The 23968-nt window shown below is 40.1% G+C and overlaps 1 protein-coding gene across 1 annotated transcript in view; it reads right to left on the bottom strand.

Annotated features, from left to right (window-relative positions):
• Positions 1 to 23968, bottom strand: part of LOC124289733 (A disintegrin and metalloproteinase with thrombospondin motifs 9-like) — a 158828-nt gene that overhangs the window by 6030 nt on the left and 128830 nt on the right. The window contains exons 29-38 of the mRNA XM_046726378.1: positions 18185 to 18349; positions 9334 to 9507; positions 8556 to 8726; positions 6345 to 6536; positions 5043 to 5178; positions 4183 to 4274; positions 3159 to 3253; positions 2678 to 2817; positions 1358 to 1449; positions 227 to 331 (exon numbers count right to left, since the gene is read on the bottom strand). Of these exons, the coding sequence (XP_046582334.1) occupies positions 227 to 331; positions 1358 to 1449; positions 2678 to 2817; positions 3159 to 3253; positions 4183 to 4274; positions 5043 to 5178; positions 6345 to 6536; positions 8556 to 8726; positions 9334 to 9507; positions 18185 to 18349 (1362 nt within the window). The remainder of the gene's footprint in view (positions 1 to 226; positions 332 to 1357; positions 1450 to 2677; positions 2818 to 3158; positions 3254 to 4182; positions 4275 to 5042; positions 5179 to 6344; positions 6537 to 8555; positions 8727 to 9333; positions 9508 to 18184; positions 18350 to 23968) is intronic.

Genomic DNA, 23968 nt, shown 5'->3' with positions numbered 1-23968 from the left:
ATCATGTTAGCAGCTTAATGATGAAACCCGTGTTTGCATTCAAATTTCAGGCAAGTGAATTATTTTGTTGGCCAGTAACTTTCAGGCATAGCTAGCCTGACTGGCTAGTAAAATTTGGAAACTATTTCGAACACAGACTAGAAGGGTGCACATTGGCAATACGGCTACACGGAAGTAGGGTACAAACTAGTGATACAGCTACGCCCTAGAAGGGCCCACCTCTTACCCTGAGACGCCATATTCTCTGTGATGCCTTGTTCCCTTCAAGGGTCCATGTTGTGTTCTCGGACACTGTCAGGCCGGTCCCAGTCAGGTTGATGCTGAAGAGGCCCTACAATCACAACCAAACACATCCTTGATGTGAGTGTTTTCCACAATCTGGTTAATAAACAGTGTTTTTTTCTGGTTAAGTAGAAAGGAAACCAGTTCTACTTGTTTAGATGCACAGGAGCCCAGTTCTATTGGTTTAGGTAGACAGGAACCCAGTTCTACTGGTTTAGGTAGACAGGAACCCAGTTCTACTGATTTAGGTAGACAGGAACCTAGTTCAACTGGTTTTTAGATATACAGAAGCCCAGTTCTACTGGTTTAGGTAGACAGGAACCTAGTTCTACTGGTTTTTAGATATACAGAAGCCCAGTTCTACTGGTTTAGGTAGACAGAAGCCCAGTTCTACTGGTTTAGGTAGACAGGAACCCAGTTCTTCTGGTTTAGGTAGACAGGAACCCAGTTCTACTGGTTTAGGTAGACAGGAACCTAGTTCTACTGGTTTTTAGATACACAGAAGCCCAGTTCTACTGGTTTAGGTAGACAGAAGCCCAGTTCTACTGGTTTAGGTAGACAGGAACCCAGTTCTTCTGGTTTAGGTAGACAGGAACCCAGTTCTACTGGTTTTTAGATATACAGAAGCCCAGTTCTACTGGTTTAGGTAGACAGAAGCCCAGTTCTACTGGTTTAGGTAGACAGGAACCCAGTTCTTCTGGTTTAGGTAGACAGAAGCCCAGTTCTACTGGTTCAGGTAGACAGAAGTCCAGTTCTACTGGTTTAGGTAGACAGAAGCCCAGTTCTACTGGTTTAGGTAGACAGGAACCCAGTTCTTCTGGTTTAGGTAGACAGGAGCCCAGTTCTACTGGTTTTTAGATATACAGGAGCCCAGTTCTACTGGTTTAGGTAGACAGAAGCCCAGTTCTACTGGTTTAGGTAGACAGGAACCCAGTTCTACTGGTTTAGATAGACAGGGGCCCAGTTCTTCTGGTTTTTGTAGACAGGAGCCCAGTTCTACTGGTTTAGGTAGACAAGAGCCTAGTTCTAATGGTTTAGATGGACAGGAACCTGGTTCGCTGATGATCAGACTCACCTGTGGGCAGGCCTTTGAGCTGTAGCAATCTCCTGCTGTACCATATGGAATGAGCTTCCCACTGTGGACGTTACTGAAGGTCCCATCAGTAGCTGAAAATATCACAACATTCATATAAAATTAGACCTTTGTTCCTCTCTTTGGTCAGTGGACGAGATAACCGTGAATATAGAAACGCTTCAATTATTTTCTTAGTGTTTGTAAAAATATCATTTGGTAGGATGAGAACCAATTAAATTTTCATCATCCTCGATAATCTCCAGGGTATACGTTCCGATAAATCTCCACTAGTACCCTGGATGCATCTACGGCTTGGCCTGATAATTTTATTTGTGGAGAGTTTGTAAAATGAGGCTTTTATGTTGAGTTGTTTTGTTCACTGTTCTTGGGGAAAAAATTGTTTGGAGGAAAGATGAAAAGTATTTGATATTTATAGCAGTGTAGGAAAGATAGCCCGTCCAAACGTCCGAGACAGGTGAATTTTGTGGAGGACGGGTTAAAAAAATATCTAGTCCGTCCTCATGTCGGGTCAATTTTAGCAAACCAATGATATATATATAATGATTATAACCTTTTTGAATATTTACTGCCGAAGGTGTTTTATTTATATTTGGAGGACAGGCTAGATTTTGGCAGGACTGGTAAACAATTTGACATGCCAGTCCTGTGGACAGGCTAGATTTTCTACATCTTTCCTACACTGTTAATAGGTCATCATTGAGGAATAGTTTTCAATATGGAGGCTGAGATGTCATGACACCTACTGTCAACAACATCAGGCTGACATGTCATTAGGCATTACCTTAATGACATTACAGGATGTGATATTAACACTTATTACTCGCCTGTGTAAAATACTGCAGTGTAATATTTTTAAGACAATATTACACTAGTGTAATACCGCTAGACGTATGACGTCATAATGGTGTACAGTTATGACGTCACAATGCTAATCCCTCTGTCACAATGGTATTTGACCTTGCCTGACTCACGGAAAGCTGACAGACATGACACTGTAGGCAGTTTCTATCAATTTATGTGGGGGAGTAAGAAACAGAATACTAAACTCGCTTCCGTGAAATACCATTTTTATTAAACTCGTGAAAGATTTAGTCTCAAACTCGCTTTCGCTCATTTGATACCAAATCGTTAACTCGTGTAATAAAAATGGTATTACACGGAAGGTCGTTTAGTATCCTCTATATATGTCAACACATATATGTCAACAGCGAAGTGCTTTAAATCATTGTGACATCAGCTTTAATTGTATTTCCAAGACCTTTGATTATTGCAAACTACATGGAAAATTACTGTACTCACGTAATATTTTTAAAGTGTTTAGGTCTATTCTGACTTTGGAGTAAGTTGTGCTGCCTGCTTGTTTGTATGGTTTCCGTCGGCAACGGGTGCAGACTTGGGGGCGTGTGCCATTGTTGGGGCAAGATGCTGGGTTCCGTAGTCTGACAATCAGAGAAGTGAATTTCATGCCAATCAAAACATTTAAGTTATGTCACAATTGGTCTTGAAATATAAATCAGTATTTAAATCTTAAACCCACTGCTAATCAACAGATCTCACATGAAAATGAGGGTCACATGCTTAGCACTATGGCTATGTTTAAGTACGGGATTTCCAGAGGTGATGACTATCCCATCAAACTCAGATCTTTGAAAACAAGTTAGCATCAAAACTTCTAAATTATCAATATGAGAGAGCAAAGTATTCAAAGAGTTACTGCAAATACTGCACAGGAGTGAAAGAGGATATTTTAATTAGTTTTATTAAATGACCAGTCACCTACCTGTGGTCAAACATCTCGGCATAGTTCTGGTGGCGATCATTGGGAAGTGTCAGGTATTCGTGGGGAAGGGATTTCCTCATGTCATTACAGTAGATCTGCAACATGGCACAACATGTATAACCTGCTTGATGACTGCAGTTTAAGTAACAAGATCGGGTGGTCAGATCTGCAACATGGCACAACATGTATAACCTGCTTGATGATTGCAGTTTAAATAACAAGATCGGGTGGTCAGATCTGCAACATGGCACAACATGTATAACCTGCTTGATGACTGCAGTTTAAATAACAAGATCGGGTGGTCAGATCTGCAACATGGCACAACATGTATAACCTGCTTTATGACTGCAGTTTAAATAACAAGATCGGGTGGTCAGATCTGCAACATGGCACAACATGTATAACCTGCTTGATGACTGCAGTTTAAATAACAAGATTGGGTGGATGACACATGTCATCGTATCTCAACTGTGTAGATTGATGCGCATGCTGTTAATCACTGTATTGTCTGGTCCATACTTAATTATTTACAGACTGCTGCCATATAGCTGCAATATTGTGGTGTGCGGTGTTAAACAACAACATCAATATTGTAACGCAAATTAGGGAGCGAAATTTAGGCATGTTTGTAAACAAAGTTGTGCTACCACATTATGCCACTAAAGTATGTCAGGGGTGGAAATAACCCATTGCCCGACGTCCGAATCCAGTGTTTTCTTCTGTCGGGCAAGCAAATTTGTATATCACACTGTACCGGTGTCCAGTTGACTTTCCAATGTTAATTATGTTGTTTATTTTAAAAAATCAACAAGAAAACGGCCGGTATAGTGGGAAAATTATCAGGGCAAGTGATTTTACATGTGCCACTGTTCCGGAGTACACTAGCAATTTTAAAGTTATTTCCACCCCTATATGTGCCCTTGTGCATGTGAGCATATAAGTGTAGACTACAAAATCACTCTGAATCTTGTCATGTTGTCCATGGTTTATCATACACCTCATCCTGATGCTGTACATCACTTACTGTGATCAGCTTCCGGTCCACCATCAGCTTGTACTCCCCGTCCACCCGGATCGTGGTGATCTCCTTTAGCTCCTTGCATGATCTAGCGTAACCTAGGCAACACAGAGATGATGGGCGATGAAGCAGAGGAGAATACAGATATTATCTATGTTATACTGTCATGAGATGCACAGTGAGTCAACTTTAATTGCTAATCACGACACCTTTCTCAATATCTGACTGACAAAAATGCTGGAAGGTCATTAAAAGCGTTACGAGTAATATACTGAAGCAAGTGTAAAGTTTGGTAGAGATACAGACAAAGAAGACTCATGATATTCCAACGAGTCACCCTTATATGACACTTGTGAGTGAGTGAGTTAAGTTTTATGCCGCTTTTAGCAATATTCCAGCAATATCACAGCAGGGGACACCAGAAATGGGCTTCACACATTGTACCCATGAGGGCAATTAAACCTAGGTCTTCGTCGTGACAAGCGAACGCTTTAACCACTAGGCTATCCTTCCGCCCCTACATAACACTAAGACTGTGTGGAATAGGCAATTCTTTAACAAAACTTAATTCCAACCACCACAATGCTCATATACCACTAAAGGGGCGCTGGGGTAGCCTAGTGGTTAATGCGTTCGCTCGTCACGCCGAAGACCCGGGTTCGATTCCCCACATGGGCAAAATGTATGAAGCCTATTTCTGGTGTCCCCCGCCGTGATATTGCTGTAATATTTCTAAAAGCGGCATAAAACAAAACTCACTCACTCACTCATATACCACTATAAATCTCATAACCCCTATACTCTCATACAGATGTTCTTGCTACACTGTCATGATGCTATGTTTAAGTATGGAATATATAACTTACATGGTCCGTTGTAGCAGGCCCTGCTGGACTCGGGGCGGTACAGTCGCACGCAACGCCGCTTGGACTTGCGGCGCCCCTTCTTGTCGACACACTTGATCATCCTCCGCTGCTTCCCATGGCCACAGCGTACAGTACACTGCAGAAAAATATAATTGTTACTGTTTTAAAACTTCCTCCACCCCACCCCCAAAATGCTGACACCTTAATAACAACACAGTGTTTGGGAGAATGAATTTTATTGTGCTGAAACCTGTGAGTTGGAAATAAGCATTTGTTCGAAAATAATCAAGTTTGACATCCATAGAACCACAGTTTTGGCTGAATCAGGTTTGTATGCTTACTGACCTATGCTTCTCATGTTTGACACAAGTGAACCGATGTCTTCTATGAGAGAGGGGACATCCATGGACAATTAATATCTCTAAAAGAGCAAAAGTATCTGCTCTGTAATTTGAGGAAATACAGTATTTAACTCATTGATTACACCGTAGAGAGAGTTTTAACTGTTGGAAGTGGACAAACAGATCTCAACATCCACTAGAGACTTAGTCCTTGATAATATATAATTTTGACAAAATATAATTCCTTTCAAACTGAAAAGGAGCCGCAGTAACAGAGATGGGAGACTGAACCTGAGGAAATCTAGACTTGCTTCATTTAGGGCTTGAGCACTGCAGAAAGGGTCGGGTGGAAGGGAAAATAATGCAGTTGAGGGACTGAGACAGACTACTACTATAGTCCGTTTGGCTCAAAAGCGGACCGATGAATTGCAATCTAACATCGGACCAACTCTGTGAGGTTTTTGCAGAATTTATGTCCTAAAAATAAAAAAGTTGTTTAACAAACTGTCATTAAAATATTGACACAGTTCACTATTTGTTACGAGGGAGGAGTGCAGAGAAATGGACAGCCAGGTGTTCGAGAAAGGATGGAGACGGCACAGCACAGATAAACAAATAGTGAACTGTGTCAAAATTTTAATGATGGTTTGTTAAAAAACTTTTCAATTTTAGTACATATATTCTGCAAATAAATCACAGAGTTGGTGTGATGTTTTGATTATGATCAGCGGTTCATTGAGTATTATATGTTTATTAGTTTTCAAGTTAGATTGCAATTCATCGGTCCGCTTTTGAGCCAAACGGACTATAGTTGGGGTATGGAAGCTGTCAGTTGGACTTTTGAAAAGTGAGTCCTAGAACTGGGTTTGAGACAGACTTGACATCCACTTATGTGGTGATTTAGTTGCCTTTATCAGTCAATAGAGATTATTCAAGGGTTATCGTTGTGTTTTACACTCACCTGTCCCCATGGTCCGACCCTCCATCTGTAATCAGCATTACAGTCGCCATAGTTACAGTATCGGACTCGTGTGGGTTTCTCAGTGATTGGACAGCGGTGGGGTACCTGACCTGGTAGTATCCAGCCCTCCCGCGTGACAGACTGACACACCACAGTGCGGATCTGCTTCCCCTCACTGCAGGTCGATGTGCACTGCAAGAAGTCAGTCGGTGATGACAAAATGATGACAACAATGGTAACATGATGACAGGTCATTAAATGATGACAATAGTAACATGATGATACGTCATTAAATGATGACCAAAAAAGTTTGTTTGGTATTTTGTTGCGTAAAACCACACTCAGTTGCAACATTCCAGCTATATGGCAGCAGTCTGTTAATAATCAAGTCTGGACCATACAATCCCGTGATTGACATCATGAGCATCAATTTACGCAATTGGAATATGATGACATGTGTCAACTATGTTGGCAAGCCTGACCACCTGATCCCGTTAGTCGCCTCTTACGACAAGCATTGGTTGCTGGATTCTAACCTGGATCTTAACGTGTAGACACAAAATGATAACATAATCATAAAATTATGACAAATATTCATAAAATTATGACAAATATTCATAAAATTAAGACAACACAATAACAACAATGAAAATAATGATACAGTTATGCTGGATAACAACCTGCCAAGGTTAAAAGAAGGCAGATACCTTGTACCCTTTTCAAGTCAAAACTGTCATGTCCATCAATTCCCTCTCAATTGTATAATTGGCAGTTTTGTTTAAACTGGCATCACTTATATGCATCTAGCTATAACTCAGTTTGTATGTAATGAATAGGACATGTTTCCCTAACCCTTTCAATCACCTCAAGAAGAGGAAAGAAGTACATATAGCCACAGGTGAAGATGTACAAAGTGATCTTAGCGCTAAGGTGACCATAACTCCAATGCCTTAACATAGACCCATGGTGCCGTTGTACAAAGCGATCTCAGTGCTAAGGTGACCATAATCCAAAAAAACCTTAACATGGACCCATGGAGCCGTTGTTCAAAGCGATCTTAGTGATAAGGTGACCATAACTCCAATACCATAACATGGACCCATGGAGCCGTTGTTCAAAGCGATCTTAGCGATCTTAGTGCTAAGGTGACCATAACTCCAATACCTTAACATGGACCCATGGAGCCGTTGTACAAAGCGATCTTAGTGCTAAGGTGACCATAACTCCAATACCTTAACATGGACCCATGGAGCCGTTGTACAAAGTGATCTTAGTGCTAAGGTGACCATAACTCCAATACCTTAACATGGACCCATGGAGCCGTTGTACAAAGCGATCTTAGTGCTAAGGTGACCATAACTCCAATACCTTAACATGGACCCATGGAGCCGTTGTACAAAGTGATCTTAGTGCTAAGGTGACCATAACTCCAATACCTTAACATGGACCCATGGAGCCCATACCTCCAATACCTTAACATGGACCCATGGAGCCGTTGAACAAAGCGATCTTAGTGCTAAGGTGACTGTAACTCCCATACCTTAACATGCACCCATGGAGCCCATACCTCCAATACCTTAACATGGACCCATGGAGTCGTTGTACAAAGCTATCTTAGTGCTAAGGTGACCATAACTCCAATACCTTAACATGGACCCATGGAGCCGTTGTACAAATCGATCTTAGTGCTAAGGTGACTGTAACTCCCATACCTTAACATGCACCCATGGAGCCCATACCTCCAATACCTTAACATGGACCCATGGAGCCGTTGAACAAAGCGATCTTAGTGCTAAAGTGACCATACCTCCAATACCTTAACATGGACCCATGGAGCCGTTGTACAAATCGATCTTAGTGCTAAGGTGACTGTAACTCCCATACCTTAACATGCACCCATGGAGCCCATACCTCCAATACCTTAACATGGACCCATGGAGCCGTTGAACAAAGCGATCTTAGTGCTAAAGTGACCATACCTCCAATACCTTAACATGGACTAGCGACAGGCTTGATGCTAAGGTTATTTTGTACAACCAAGAACCACTGTGCCTGCATAATAAAGAAATTGTTACCACTACTGCTACTACTTGTCATACAACTACATACATTTCTCAGCCTTGGACATAAATGCATTTGAAATATTGTGGTCAGATTTGTTAAGTAACATTAACATATATTTCTTTCAGCCATGACACCTTCGAGACCTACCTCGCTCCACGGCCCCGTGTTCCAGATGAAGGGACATGGGAACTCGCTACATCGCCGCCGCACCTTCGGCTTCCTGTCATTGTCACAGAGGTGAGAGGACACGGCCGTGCCCAGTCTGTCCGTGCATGTGACCGATCTCTCCTTCCGACCGAATCCACATGTCTTGGAGCACTAGAAACAACAGGGGCAAATATAAACCAACTGGTAGTTATCATTGTGATATGTCTGTCTGATAACTTAGGCATCATGATGTTATGTCTGGAACTACATTTAAGCTTCTACATCAGTTTAAGTTCTGCTTGCTGCGCTGCTGGCTATGCCACAATGTTTCATTTAACCACTTTACAAAGTTTGTTCCGGCCTCCAAAGTTTTGAATGGGCACAATACACGAAATAGCAGTTACGCTATGCAATACAATATTATTTGGCCTTTATTACATGTTAAGTGAGTGAGTTTAGTTTTAAGACGCTTTTAGCAATATTCCAGCTATATCACGGCCGGGGACACCAGAAATGGGCTTCACATATTGTACCCATTATTCCATGTTAAGCATAATGCAGGTGTCCTATAACAGAGGGGGTCATCCATGGACCCCAAGACATTATGGTGAGGGACAGCTCTATGTTCTTACCTCTGACCATATCCCCGGCCTATGCTATGCAATACAATATTACTTGGCCTTTATTCCATGTTAAGCATAACACAGGTGTCCTATAACAGAGTGGGTCATCCATGGACCCCGAGACATTATGGTGAGGGCCAGCTCTATGTTCTTACCTCTGACCATATCCCCGGCTTCCACTTGAACTTCAAGCAAGTCTTTCTGTGACACTTTATGGTGGTTTGAGGCTTGGTTGCGTTCTGACACTGTTCTGCGTCCACGACGTCACGTCGGCTGATCATACACTTGACCTCCCTTCGCTTGACCCCGACACCACATGATACAGAGCACTGGAGGACAGAGCAGATAGAAACGGTATAGAACCTCACGAAACAGCCACCTTCAACAAGCCTGATGTCTACGCTGTCACAATATCTGTTAAGACAGATCTTTACTCTTGTACCTGTGAATTATGTCATCCCTTCATGTGGAAGAGTATCTATGGTTCTGGAGATTCTATATATGCACAAAATGATAAAAAAATTACTTGCATCATGGGAGACAACTCTGTCAGACTTATCCCTCATCTCTCTTACACAGTAAGTAAACTGGGTTTGTTGTGAGACTGTTGTTTGAGCGACCAGATTGTTTAAGACTGTTTGAGTGACTGGTTTGTTTGAGTGGCCAGATTGTTTGAAACTGTTTGAGTGACTGGTTTGTTTAAGCGGCCAGATTGTTTGAGTGACCAGAATGTTTGAGTGACTGGTTTGTTTGAGTGACCAGATTGTTTGAAACTGTTTGAGTGACTGGTTCGTTTGAGCGGCCAGATTGTTTGAGTGACTGGTTTGTTTGAGTGGCCAGATTGCTTGGTGACTGGTTTGTTTGAGTGGCCAGATTGTTTGAGTGACTGGTTTGTTTGAGTGGCCAGATTGTTTGAGTGACTGGTTTGTTTGAGTGGCCAGATTGTTTGAGTGACTGGTTTGTTTGAGTGGCCAGACTGTTTGAGTGACTGGTTTGTTTGAATGACTGGTTTGTTTGAGTGACTGGTTTGTTTGAGTGACTGGTTTGTTTGAGTGGCCAGATTGTTTGGTGACTGGTTTGTTTGAATGAATGACTGGAGTGACAGTTTGTTTGAGTGGCCAGATTGTTTGGTGACTGGTTTGTTTGAGTGGCCAGATTGTTTGAGTGACTGGTTTGGCCAGATTGTTTTGTTTGAGTGACTGGTTTGTTTGAGTGGGAGTTTGAGTGGGCCAGATTGTTTGAGTGACTGGTTTGTTGATTGTTTGAAACCGTTTGAGTGACTGGTTTGTTTGAGTGACCAGTTTGTTTGAGTGACTGGTTTGTTTGAGTGGCCAGATTGTTTGAGTGACTGGTTTGTTTGAATGACTGGTTTGTTTGAGTGACTGGTTTGTTTGAGTGGCCAGATTGTTTGAGTGACTGGTTTGTTTGAGTGCCAGATTGCTTGGTGACTGGTTTGTTTGAGTGGCCAGATTGTTTGAGTGACTGGATTATTTGAGAATGTTTGAGAGACTAGGCTGTTTGAGAGATAGGATTGTTTGATTGACTGGGTTGTTTGATTGACTGGGTTGTTTGAGAGAGTGGGTTACCAGGAAAATTACATAAGGGACATTGGAAACAAGTCTATATTATAAAACTGAAATCTATTTCACATTTTCCAACATGAAACTGAACCCCCCACAAAATCATGATCCAGCTACTGAAACTGATGAACAAAAACCTCAATGCCTGCATGTACAAGAGGTTCATCCTCCTACAAAACTGTAGTTTCTGTAAAACCGTGGATCAAGCACAAGATATTTGGTCATGATATGTGTCTCCAGTGAAGATTACTGGCAGATTGGTATTGAAATCATGGAGACTTCCATGAATGAAGCAAATCCGGTAGCCATGATAGTTATACATGGTGTAGCCAAATTTCAATTACTTGTTTGGAGCAGAAAAGTAATGAAAACCTTGTTTTGCCATACAAGAACCCCAAAGTTACATTTTACCAACAAAGTCACAGACAATGACAGTATTACAGTGATTATTTGTTTGCTGCACTCAGAGATTTCAGCTTGTAAGATACCGAATCTGGACCAGACATACAAGTGATTGATATCATGAGCATTATGATCAGGGTATGATGAGGCAATTAACCTGGGCCCATCTGCACAAAGTGATCTTATCTCTGCAATGATCGAAACTCCCATAGTCTAACATAGACCTAAGATGGTCTTAGAGCTATGATCACTTAGTGCAAGTGGACAATTATTAGGCCATAATGAAGGACAGCAAGCACAGGTTGCTCTGAAATAAATTTATCCCAGTGAGTGAGTGAGTGAGTATGGTTTTGCACCGCTTTTTGCAGTATTCCAGCTATATCGCGGCAGGGGACACCAGAAATGGGCTTCACACATTGTACCCATGTGGGTAATCGAACCCGGGCCCTCAGTGTGACAATCGAACACTTTAACCACTAGGCTACCCCACCGCCCCAAATCTATCCCAGAATACCTATGGTCGTGAAACACACAGAAGAATAACCACTAACACGAACAGCATCAGCAACAAGTTCCCCCCAGCATCACTGTACATACACGAAGTCCATCAATAACACGTGTATAGACAGTTTGAAACTATAAATGGTAACCATGAAGTATGTCCCAAATTCTAAACAAAAATCTAATTTACCCCTGATAAATCGTTTCCAAAATCGGTGCTTCATTTCCTTCTAAAACAAGATGGCGATAGGTAAATCTTCCCCTTAATTATGTCAACTCTCAATCCTCGAAACTATTTAACCCCAGAAACAATTTTCAAACCGTAAATAGTTTACAAACATTACCCAGTATGCACCTTGCTAAGTGAGCCTTATATATAACAGGTGGCATTTCAAAGACAAATTGTGGAGTTTTTGTTTAGCATTCCCGACATTGATTGAGAAGGTAATTGAGGAACTTGAAGGGGCGTCTCCTTTAGTTCTAAACCTCCGACAGCTTCCGATGGATCCTCTCTTGTGGCGGTAATGAAACCAGGTCGTCTAAGGTCATGATTCTACAGAACAAGCTGACTTTCTGAGGTTATTGCCTTGATGGCTTCATCATTTAGCATCACACAGCAGCTTAGGAATGTCTACTGAATCTTCAACTTTTGTTAAATTGCTTCAGGTGTCGTCAGGTTCAGACGTTTGGATTTGTTTCGATGAAAGTTGATTGTTAGAATAATAATAATAATGATAATAATAATAATAATGACACAAATTTCTATATATGATTTAGGTACTAAAACACTCTAAGGTGCTTTACAGAAAGAGTCACAAATGCTACTGAGTGTAGTCCGATTTAAAGAGATGGATTTTTGCTCCCTTTTTAATTATGACATAAGATATTGAGTTTCTCAGATAGATGGTGGATCGTTCCACAGTGTTGCTGCAATCTTGCTGAAGCATCTGTCACCGTACATTACAGTCTCTGTTTTGGGCACAGCGATCAGAGATGCAGATTGTGATCAAAGAGATCGCGCAGGCCAATAAGGAATGACGAGCTCCTTGAGATATGTTGGAGCAGTGTTATGCAAGGCCTTGTACACGTACATCAAGATCTTGTACTGACACCGGAGGTTGAATGGCAACCATATCTCCAGGATCGGCATGATATTGTTGCGTTGGCTTTCTGAATTGTTCAGATTAGTTCCAACTAGTGAGTGAGTGAGTAGTGGTTTTTGTGCAGCTTTTTGCAATATTCCAGCAACATCATGGTGGGGGACACCAGAAATGGGTTTCACACATTGTACCCATGTGGGGAATCGAACCTGTACCCATGTGGGGAATCGAACCCAGGTCCTTGGTGTGACAAGTGAACACTTTAACCACTAGGCTATCCCACCGTCCTAATTCCATCTAAAGTATATTGTGTACATATGATGACATGTTTAGTGTTATTTTAATTAACTGAATTTATAAAAATTAGGGATTGGTCATTCATTGTAGAAGACTGGGTCAGTTTCATCTGAGGAAGGCAATCAAAAGTTTATACACCTATCTGGTGAGGGTCATATACAAATTGACATTTTGCGATAAAATATGGAGTGCTTTTGCATTTGTCTTTTCTTTTCCTAAAAATTAGTTTGAACCTAGATCTTCAAGGATCTACATACACACTCAGAGAGAACCAGAAAGAAAAACATCAGAGAACATCCAAGTAAGACAACAATAAGTTAACATTACTTCAAAATGGAGTCACAAAATGATAGTTGATAAGAAAATAACAGGAAACAACAACAACATATTTTCATTTCAGTGAATTTCAGTTTATACTCAGATCAAAGTCACAGGTGAAATGGTGTTATTCAGAACACATTGATAATCATGGCACTAAAATCAGTTACACACAGTATGGCAACCATCACTCAAGTTCAGCAATCATTCCATCAATATTCTCCTACATACGTCAAGTTTCTTACGTACATGTCCCAATATCTCCACATCAGCATGTCTGATTGGCTATTTTAGTCCAGCATCGTGATCAGTTCCATCTGCAGAGCGATATTTGTATATCCCCTTCCATGCTTTTATATTCCTTTATACAAAAGAGCTTTATTTGATGCCGGTTCTCTCTGTCCTGCTGTTTAGATAAGCCTCCTACTTCAGTAGCGGCGAAATTCCGGCCTGTGTCTTTATTTTGTAATACAGCGAAAGGTCGACCTGCCCCATTCCGTTCATTCCCCCAACACTGGCAGCACTGGTACAGATCTGTAGGAATTCACTTTTTGTCCTAATATCGGTTTATTCCCAGACGAAAATTTGAGAAAAATACCATTTTCCTGACCACTGACTAACAACACAGTTTTGTCAGATAAACCATACTGAAAAACTTGACAAGTGAATTTTTATAATTATTCTAATTCAATCTACCTAAAAATATATTTTACATGATATTGATTCTAAGTTTATTCAAAAATTTGGAAAATTGTTGCATTTTTCAGTTTGTTGTTTTGACCAATTGGAGCCCAAATGTAATCATAAAATGAAGTACGTTAGTATTATACTTATCTCACAGATTTTTCAAAAATACATAAGAAAGTAAAGAGCTAAGTTTTAAGCCACTGCAAATCTATAACAAAGTCTTCTCAGAAGTGTGTAAATAACTGAGTCTGGACCAGACAATCCAGTGATCAACATCATGAGCATCAATCTATACAATTGCTTCTCGGAAGTAAATACCACATGTAAGACAAAAGCAAACAAACACACTGTAATTTAAACAGTATTAGCAATTATGTTTACCTCTTAACCAAACAATCCCAACAACATCGCTTCACCTTTAACCCCTACCAAATATATATAGATATTAAGCTGCAAAAACTGGGAAATACAAACTAACAAACTCTGGGAATAACATCACATGGGATTTTTTGTCCAAAGATAGACACCATGTAATTATATTTGAAATAAATTGTCGGAAGCCTGCAGATAAATTTACAGATTAAACTTTTAAAAGGAAATTTCTTTCAAGAAAATGTGCTTCACTTAATTACATTTCAACCAAAATAAAAGATTGAAATCACGATAACTTTGTGTTGAGTGTGAGGTGCACTACCCTAGAGCAGTAAGGCTGGTCTTCCTCACACCTGTTCCATGTAGACACCGAGAAAACCAGACCAGACCGATGTCTGGAATACCAGGAACTGACGGCATGGATTGACGCACAACCACAAACAAAAATAGAAATGCTTAGCTTTGAAGAAGATCAATTTGACTTTTGATGCAATTCACTGACGATATTTGTTCTTATACAAAGTAACAATAGGTGCAGATGTACGACGAACCGAGACAGAAAACAGAATATGTGTATAATTTTCTGTTTGCTACCTAGATACTTGGTTATCAATCTAACAACAATGTTTGTATACTATACATTTTGTCTAGTTAAATCTGCAGTAAATCTTCTATCAAATCCTTTTCACCTCAGTCAATCCTGGGTCAAACATTTGTAGCCCCATCATAAAACCATTTTGACCTCAGTCCTACATGAAACTTGTCAACTACAGTCCAGGGCTGGAAATAACTTTAAAATTGCTAGTGTACTCCGGTACAGTGGCACAAGTAAAAATACTAAAATCACTTGCCCTGATAATTTTTCCACTATACTGGCCGAGTTTCTTGTTGATTTTTTAAATAAACAACATAATTAACATTGGAAAATCAACTGGACACCAGTACAGTGTGATAGACAAATATGCTTGCCCGACAGAAAAAACACTGGACTCGGGCGTCGGGCAATGGGTAATTTCCGCCCCTGCAGTCAATACTGCATAAAATCAATTTAACTTTAGACTATCCTGGATCAACCTTTGTAACCTGTGTACGACCTTTGTAAACTCCTGTTAATCCTGTGCAAGACCTTTGTAACCTCCAGTCAATCCTGTGTAAGACCTTAGTAACCTCCAGTCAATCCTGTGCAAGACCTTTGTAACCTCCAGTCAATCCTGTGTAAGACCTTTGTAACCTCCAGTCAATCCTGTGTAAGACCTTTGTAACCTCCAGTCAATCCTGTGTAAGACCTTAGTAACCTCCAGTCAATCCTGTGTAAGACCTTAGTAACCTCCAGTCAATCCTGTGTAAGACCTTTGTAAACTGTCAATCCTGTGTAAGACCTTTGTAAACTCCAGTCAATCCTGTGTAAGACCTTTGCAACCTCCAGTCAATCCTGTGTAAGACCCTTGTAAACTCCAGTCAATCCTGTGTAAGACCTTAGTAACCTCCAGTCAGGTCTGTATAAAACCTTTGGAGTGAGTGAGTGAGTGAGATGGGTTTTATGCTGCTTCAAGCTATATTCCAACAACATCACGGCGGGTGACACCAGAAACAGGCTTCACACATTGTACCCATGTGAGGAAACGAACCTGGGCCTTCAGCGTGATGAGCGAACGCTTTAACCACTAGGCTACCCCACCGCCCCAAATTCTTTCGAACCCCAGTCAATCCTAACAATCTTTTTAAACCTCAGTCAATCCTGCATGCAACCTTTGAAAACTTTGCCAGTCTAATTTTTCTTTTCATCTTTTAACCAACGTTATTCTCTTTAAAAAAATACTGAATCAAAGAAACAAACAAATATGCTCCATGATAGACAAACACTGATTTGAAAACGTTCTGCTTCAACCTGATGGAACACTAAGCAGTTAATTTAGATAGAGACAACATGATGGCTCGGAGATGATGGGCCACAACATATATTTCTCATTAGCGTCTCTTCCTCTTAGTTGAGGTGAGATAAGAACCTGATTGGATCTTACTTTCTCCTGCACAGAGCCATTGGAAACATGTCTGCAACCTCATACCAGCCATACGACCACAAAATTAGCCAATTGTTTAGCAGTGTCCGTGATCCCTAAGACACTGTCTTCTGTCTATGACGGAGCCACATGTTTGTACATGTCTTTAAAGGCACAATATCACACATTTTCGACAATATTTTGGCCTATATTATATATATATTGGGGCATATGCACTCACTTTAGCTTCCTATTGTTGCAATAAAAGACTTATTATCCCTTACAACTTGCCTGAAATCGATAATTGAAACTTTGAGACGAACTGATTCCAAACAGGGAACACTTTTCATACATGGAATTGACTCAATTGCTCTGTACATCGAAAACTGTCGCACATGGTGTTGTCAGTGTTTGCCAAACTAGTTTCAATCACAAGTTGTGTGTACGATATTCATAAAGAGCGCGCTCCAAGGGACATAACTCTATGGGGTTCACATGAATTAATGTTCGGTCGGTAGGAGGCACGAGAGTCGATTTAATGCAAGGTTGCATTAATTTTTTTGAACCTTTTAATTTAATATTGTTATCTAAATACATAATTTTGGGGGAATAAGTTATATGGTAGCTTCCTGAGGTCTGATAGTAAGTATGTTTTCTTTAAGAGAAGATTGTGTGACATTGTGCCTTTAACTCAAACAGTTGCACATTCAGTGTGATTTTGCACATGATCTTTGAAACTGTGCACTGAACAACCTGATAGAGAGTTCTGTGAAGATTCCCATGAATATTGATACAACAAAACTACATCACGACTTGATGCTGCACTCAGGTGGACTTCAGATTATCTTCAACACAAACTGCATATGAAAGCTGCCAGAGGCAGTGATTAATGGTTGCAGGGGGGAGGACTTTCTTTATTCATTGTCCTATTAATGACTGCAGATATACTTAGTGCATTCTAAAGTCAGGTGGGTCGTTCCATATATCTTGATTCTTGCCAAGCTAGTGATGCAGACATAGATGTAGTAATGTGGATATATGCTAGGTCATCATATTCCAGTTATATCGCAATGACCTGTTGGGGATTGTTTGTTTGGTCTTTAATGTTGCATTCAGCAATATTGCATCTATATGACGTTGGTCTGTAAATGATCGAGTTTGGACCAGACAGACCGGTGACTGACATCATGAACACTGATCTATGCAGTTAGGATATGATGACATGGGTCACCATGGGTCACCTGACAACCTGATTCCATAAGTTCTGTCAATCATGGGTTCCTGGAAAATCAGTTGTCACACAGATCCTCAAGGATCTACACAGACACACAGACACATAAATATGAGTGAGTGAGTGAGTGAGTTTAGTGTTATGCCACACTCAGCAATATTCCAGCTTTATGGTGGCAGTCTGTAAATAATTAAGTCTGAAGCAGACAATCCACTGATCAACAGCATGAGCATTGATTATGCAGTTGGGATACGATGACAGGTGTCAACCAAGTCAGTGAGCCTGACCACCTGATCCTGTTACTCGCCAGCCAGCCAGCAAGACAGACAGCCAAACTGATGATGACCCATAAATAACAGAGTCTGAACAAGGGGAATCAATGGTCGACAGCATGAACATCATGTCATGACACTGATCTTGTGACCAACAAGTCCTTCATTCAGCTGGAATGATTCACTGTGGATCTACTTTGTGCTCATTGCCCCATGTTGGGTGACGACAGATCTCAAAACACTAACCTTGCTCCATCGCCCCTTGTTCCAGTGGGGACAATGACCTCGGGCACATCGCTTGGTGTTGCGAGGCATCTTCTTGCTGCAGGTGGTGGTGGGTTGGGTGTTTCCAGCCTGGTCTACACACACCACCACCCTCTGTCTCTGGCCAGAACCACAGGTGGCAGAACACTGGAAAGTTACAATAAAACATCATAAGCGCACAGGTAATGTTACTTAGATCGTTCATGCAACAGCCAGAGAAAGGCTACAGTGCAAAGTACTATCAATTATTGTCTCTCAGCCATTGTTAATGGTACAGTTAAAGTTTTATGTAACAGACAAAGTTTGTGTTAGAGGAACAATTTATGTAACAGCCATAGTTAATGTTACAGTTTATGTAAGTCAAAGTTTATGTTGCAGTTACAGTTATGTTAACAGCCATAGTTAAAGTTTGTGTAACAGTCATAGTTTTTTTTTAAATAGATTATGATAGTTTGGTTCATGTGACAGATTTTGTATTAAATGTTTATGCTACAGGTATAGTTAATGTTAAAAGTGTAGTGTAAGTTACAACCATAGTTTATACTGCAGCCACAGTTTACATCAGGGTGCCGTTGTACAAACAACTACAGCGCTAAGACTGCCTTAAGTCCATGTTAAGGTATGGGAGTTACGGACGCCTTAGTACTAAGACTGTCTTAAGTCTATGTTAAGGTATGGAGTTCTACGGTCGCCTTAAGTCTAAGACTGTCTTAAGGTAATGGGAGTTACGGTGTATTAAAAGCTAAGACTGTCTTAAGTCTATGTTAAGGTATGGGAGTTACGGTCGCCTTAGCACTAAGACTGTCTTATGTTAAGACTGTCTTAAGTCTATGTTAAGGTATGGGAGTTACGGTCGCCTTAGCACTAAGACTGTCTTAAGTCTATGTTAAGGTATGGGAGTTACGGTCGCCTTAGCGCTAAGACTGTCTTAAGTCTATGTTAAGGTATGGGAGTTACGGTCACCTTAGTACTAAGATCGCTTTGGCACCCAGGGCCATATCAGACCATTCCTCCATGCATTATTCCTTCTCAGAAGCAATTTTAATCACATAATCCACATTTAGCCTAGCCCGTAGCACTGGGGACCTAGAATCTGCCCTTGAATCAATTATTGCCTCTGAACAAGGCACGGCTAATCACAATAAGCAAGAAACGAAGCTGAAAGTGATTAGAACATCAACACAAAACATAAAAGACATGGAACTTTAGAAATCCGAAGAATCTTCATAACAAATGGATAGTGATAACTGCGGGTAAATTTTTGGAATCAGCTAAACACCGATTCCATTAGACCAGGAATGGGGATTCTGATTAATCTCCCACTTTTTGTTTAAAGAACACCAGGTGAGAAATCTGCTCTGCATCAAGTCGATTAACACAACAAACAGACTTGAAGGGATAGCTATGAATCCTGTTCAAAACGTTCCAAAACAACATTCCAGAAAATGTAACCTACAGTGCTAATTACCAACAGAAGGCACTCTTCAGACAATAGAGATGGAAGATTCAGGACAGGGTTATGTAAACAGAAAAACAGAAAAACGTGTTGGTGTATGTTACATAGGGTGTTCCCTATTTTCTTGTATTTTGTTCAAGGTCTTTTTCTTGTTGCCTTAATTTGAATTTTTTCCATGAGTCGAATCGCTGGGGACCAAGTAATAAGTTCGACTTATCGATGTATTCGAGACATAGGTATGCCTATGAGGGTAGAAAAAAAGATGATCCAGTCCTAATTCCTCCGCCTAAGCATTTGTTTATCTAATGATTTCCATATCACTAATAGGGGCACCTTATCAGTTCCAGTCTGATTACCACAGACAGTGATTTCCGTAAAATCACTAATCTGCCTTTTGAACTCACCCGTCAATGGCGGAAAGGTGTGAGCCGCGCTGGTTTGTTAATTGGATCAGTTTGCTACACCAATCAACTTCTCATTGACTGACTTCGGCTTATGTATACAAGATTGCTGTTGTTTGAATCTCATGGGACCAAATTTCCTTCTCGAGTCATCGTGTGTATTTATGAGACGTGTTCGTGTAACCGGTATTCAAATGATGACAACTATAACAGGGAATGGTTGGGACCGACAGGTACTTCGAGTTATGCATAATATTTGAGACACCGGCATTCGACTCATCGGGATTTGACTGTAGTTTGATGGTAATGTAAGGCTAGTTCAGGTTTTATCCAGAATATCACATCTCAGTTCTATCATGATTAATAACCTTGACATATTTCTCACAATACCTTCATTTCAGAAGTTTTGTCACCATGAGTAATATGATTTTTCTTCTCCCAAATACACTCCAACATTTTACTCACATATGCCAATTATTTGACTGAACAGCCATCTTTATCATATTCATTCATTCATATCAATATATCATATTAGGGAAAGGGCTGAGGGTACTTATTAGGGCTGGGACAAGATCAAATAGAGCAGAATGGGGCCCAACCCCTCAAATACCAATTGTAGGACTCAACAGCTGGGTGCAAAATGTCCCAACCTGTAAAGATCCAGGTTAGAATTTGTCTTCAGCAACCCATGCTTGTTGTAAGAGGCAACTAATGGAATTGGGTGTCAGGCTCGCTGACTTGGTTGACACATGTCATCATATCCCAATGCATAGATCGATGCTCATGAATTTGATCACTGGATTGTCTGTCCGGACTCAGTTATATACTGTGCCATATAACTGGAATATTGCTGAGTGCTGCGTTAAACAATTAACAAACCAAAACAAAACATCGCATTGGGAATCAGAAAGTTCTGTCAAAAAGGGGTGGAGGTGCATTCTCTGCTTCATAGGAATCACACATAACCTCAAACAAGGTTTCCTTAACCATGGCCAATAAAATCGATAAGAAAAATAACTACAGTGAAATAGCCTCAAAATCTAACAAAGATGAAGAACTACAACAAAGATATACACACCCAAAACCCATCTAATTATTAAATCAGATCAGCAAACTCTCAAATACAGTCAGTGAATATGCTTCTATGCCACTTTTAACAATATTCCAGCAATGGGACGCCAGAAATGGGTTTTGAGTGGGCAAATTGTACAATGAGTGGAATGAAATGAAATTCAATGGCTTGACAAGTGAACACTTAAACCATTAGGCTATGCTACCACCCTGTCTTCACAATTAATCTATATTTATAACAGTACTAAAATATGAATTTGATAAATTATTCAAATTATCAAAACAACCCTTACCTTTTAGAAAATATTACATCATATCTTGAATTGATTATCAATCCAGAAAACCACCCAGATGAAAAAACAACCTTTTTAACATATGATATTATTATTATTATAGGATATTTATATAGCACACATATCCGGGCAACTAGTGCTTGCTCAAGGCGCTGGTATTTTTCCCCTCTATCATTGGATGGCAATCTCAATGGCACATCATATTATCAATCTCAACTCCCTGGGGAGTATACAACTCTTGCAGCCACTAGGCGCACCGAGTTATTGTGGCTTTCTCATCCGAACATCCATCAATATTCTTACTTTCTTACTGAAATATAACCTTGAAATGAGCAACTCTATTGAGCGAGCTATCCAATGGTGAGAAAACCCCACTTGTCATCATTCATAATCATGGAGGCGAGATACAAGCGGCAGCATCCTCGTTAATTGTGTTTTATCACACGATGAAAGCCTCAGATAATCACTAAACTCCATCGAACGCTGATAACCTGCGAACCCAGGTGCCCTTTTCATCAGAGGTAAATGGCCTTCCCCCCACATGATATATAAATATTCTGACAATTATATACACATTTTTCACAATTTATGATGAGACGGGGCAAACCACACACGTTTTAATATCCATTATTCAGGTTCATAACCCAACATGACCTTGTAGCATGACCTTGACATACTTACTTGTAAAGGTCATGATGTATTTATGTATGATTAATGTACGCAATAAACAAAATATGACAAAGATAAGCTGAAGTATTTAAAGCTTACTGCAGTCATTTTCAATTGCTTCATAATTTACAACTGGCACCTCCCCTTTAACAGCAACATAAACAAAATTTGGTGAGCATCTAAAAAATTAGGAGTGCCTATAGGTAACTGTACATATGTTCTGACCTTCGACCTTATAAACATATGATAGACACTATGACAGATTGAGGGAGAGTGTCATAGATAAAAAGTGCAATTTGTTGATTGTAATGATACCAATGAAAATAAATAGACATGTTCTATCAGTGATATGAATTGGTATCACACTGTAAACATAAATGGATCTTACTTCAACAGTGATGGAATCTGTTAACCTTTCATCATGGAAGAGGATGTTGTAGTGATGGAAACAAAAATGGCAATTTCTAGACGCCATGGTTATCAGCCCAACAATTAGTCATTTCTTACTCTGTACCATAGATGATAGTCTGTCTCACAGTCCCTCAACCACATTATTTTCCCTACTGCCTGTCCCTTCTTGCAATGCTAAATCCCAAACGAAGTAAGTCTAGATTTCCTCAGGTTCAGGAACCTGAGGTAGACTAATTCTTAGTCTCTGAATATATATAAATTTCATAGAAAGAAATTATCAAATAATATTTCCAAATATCCAAAAGTACCAAATTTCATTTCAAGTGAGTGAGTGAGTATGGTTTTATGCCGCCAATATTCCTGCAATATCACGTGGTGTTCTGATGATCGAAAATAATCGAAAATTGATCAAAAGAAGGATTAGAAATGATTATTGATTGTAAAAAACATATCTTCGATGAATCGGAATTGTGTTGTTTTAGTATAACACACATGGAATGAAGTAAACTAACCATTAAATTTGACAAATATTCACGAACAAACGTGCGCTCAACAGTGTAAAGCAATTGGCATTGTAAAATTTTAACCACTTTTATTATTCAATTACAAATCCAGTGTCTTTCTTGCATTTCATTGCATGACAGTATTCGTTATAAAAAAACATTAATTAGAAAAAAACCTGGGGAAAAACCCTTAAAATTGGTGATTACATTAAAAACGTATATATTTTGATTATAATCGATAATCGTTCATCACAAGTCCTCTGATAATCGATAGTGGATTTGGTTTCCGATTTCAAACACTAATATCACGGCAGGGGACACCAGAAAAGGGCATGTAACTATGTGAGGAATCAAACTGTTGTATTTGGCGTGACGAGAGAACACTTTAACCACTAGGCTACTCTATCGCCCCCTTCATTTCAAAGCCCTGGAATCATTATCCATGTTAGGATTATTCCCAGAACCTAACTGTACCAGCATCAACCACATGTAAAAAACCACGACCAGAACCCAAACCTGAACGCCACACCAAACAACATGCACATCGACAATTCCATCCAAGATCTACAAGTAGCTGTATGGGGGTATTCTATTGGGAATTAGTTGAAGTTAGATGAGTCTGCAGACAAGCCCTCCTTGGAGATTAGATAATTGCCTCATCTGGGAAAAGAAGATGGCTGAGTTATGGAGTGATGGAGGAACATTACACTTGTGTGATGGAGGAGCAGGACCACCTGATTGCAGTCAGGACGTTGTCTTGAGTTACTGATCTACTACACAGTAAATACTTGCTCTAGAAACTTGGTCCTGAGGGAAAATCGGACATCTAGGTTAAACTACCTCGCACAAATCGGCCAGATTATTAGCCAAGTACGTTCATGGGTCAGAAATATAACATTGGTTGGTTTGTTGTTTAACGCTGATCTACACAATATTCCAGCTATATGGCGGCGGTCTGTAAA

The sequence above is a fragment of the Haliotis rubra genome, unplaced genomic scaffold (assembly GCF_003918875.1).
Source record: "Haliotis rubra isolate DU_JTF1 unplaced genomic scaffold, ASM391887v1 Scf448, whole genome shotgun sequence".
Classification (NCBI taxonomy): domain Eukaryota; kingdom Metazoa; phylum Mollusca; class Gastropoda; order Lepetellida; family Haliotidae; genus Haliotis; species Haliotis rubra.
The sequence above is the reverse complement of the archived record's forward strand: the minus strand, read 5'-3'. Positions and strand labels throughout refer to the sequence as shown.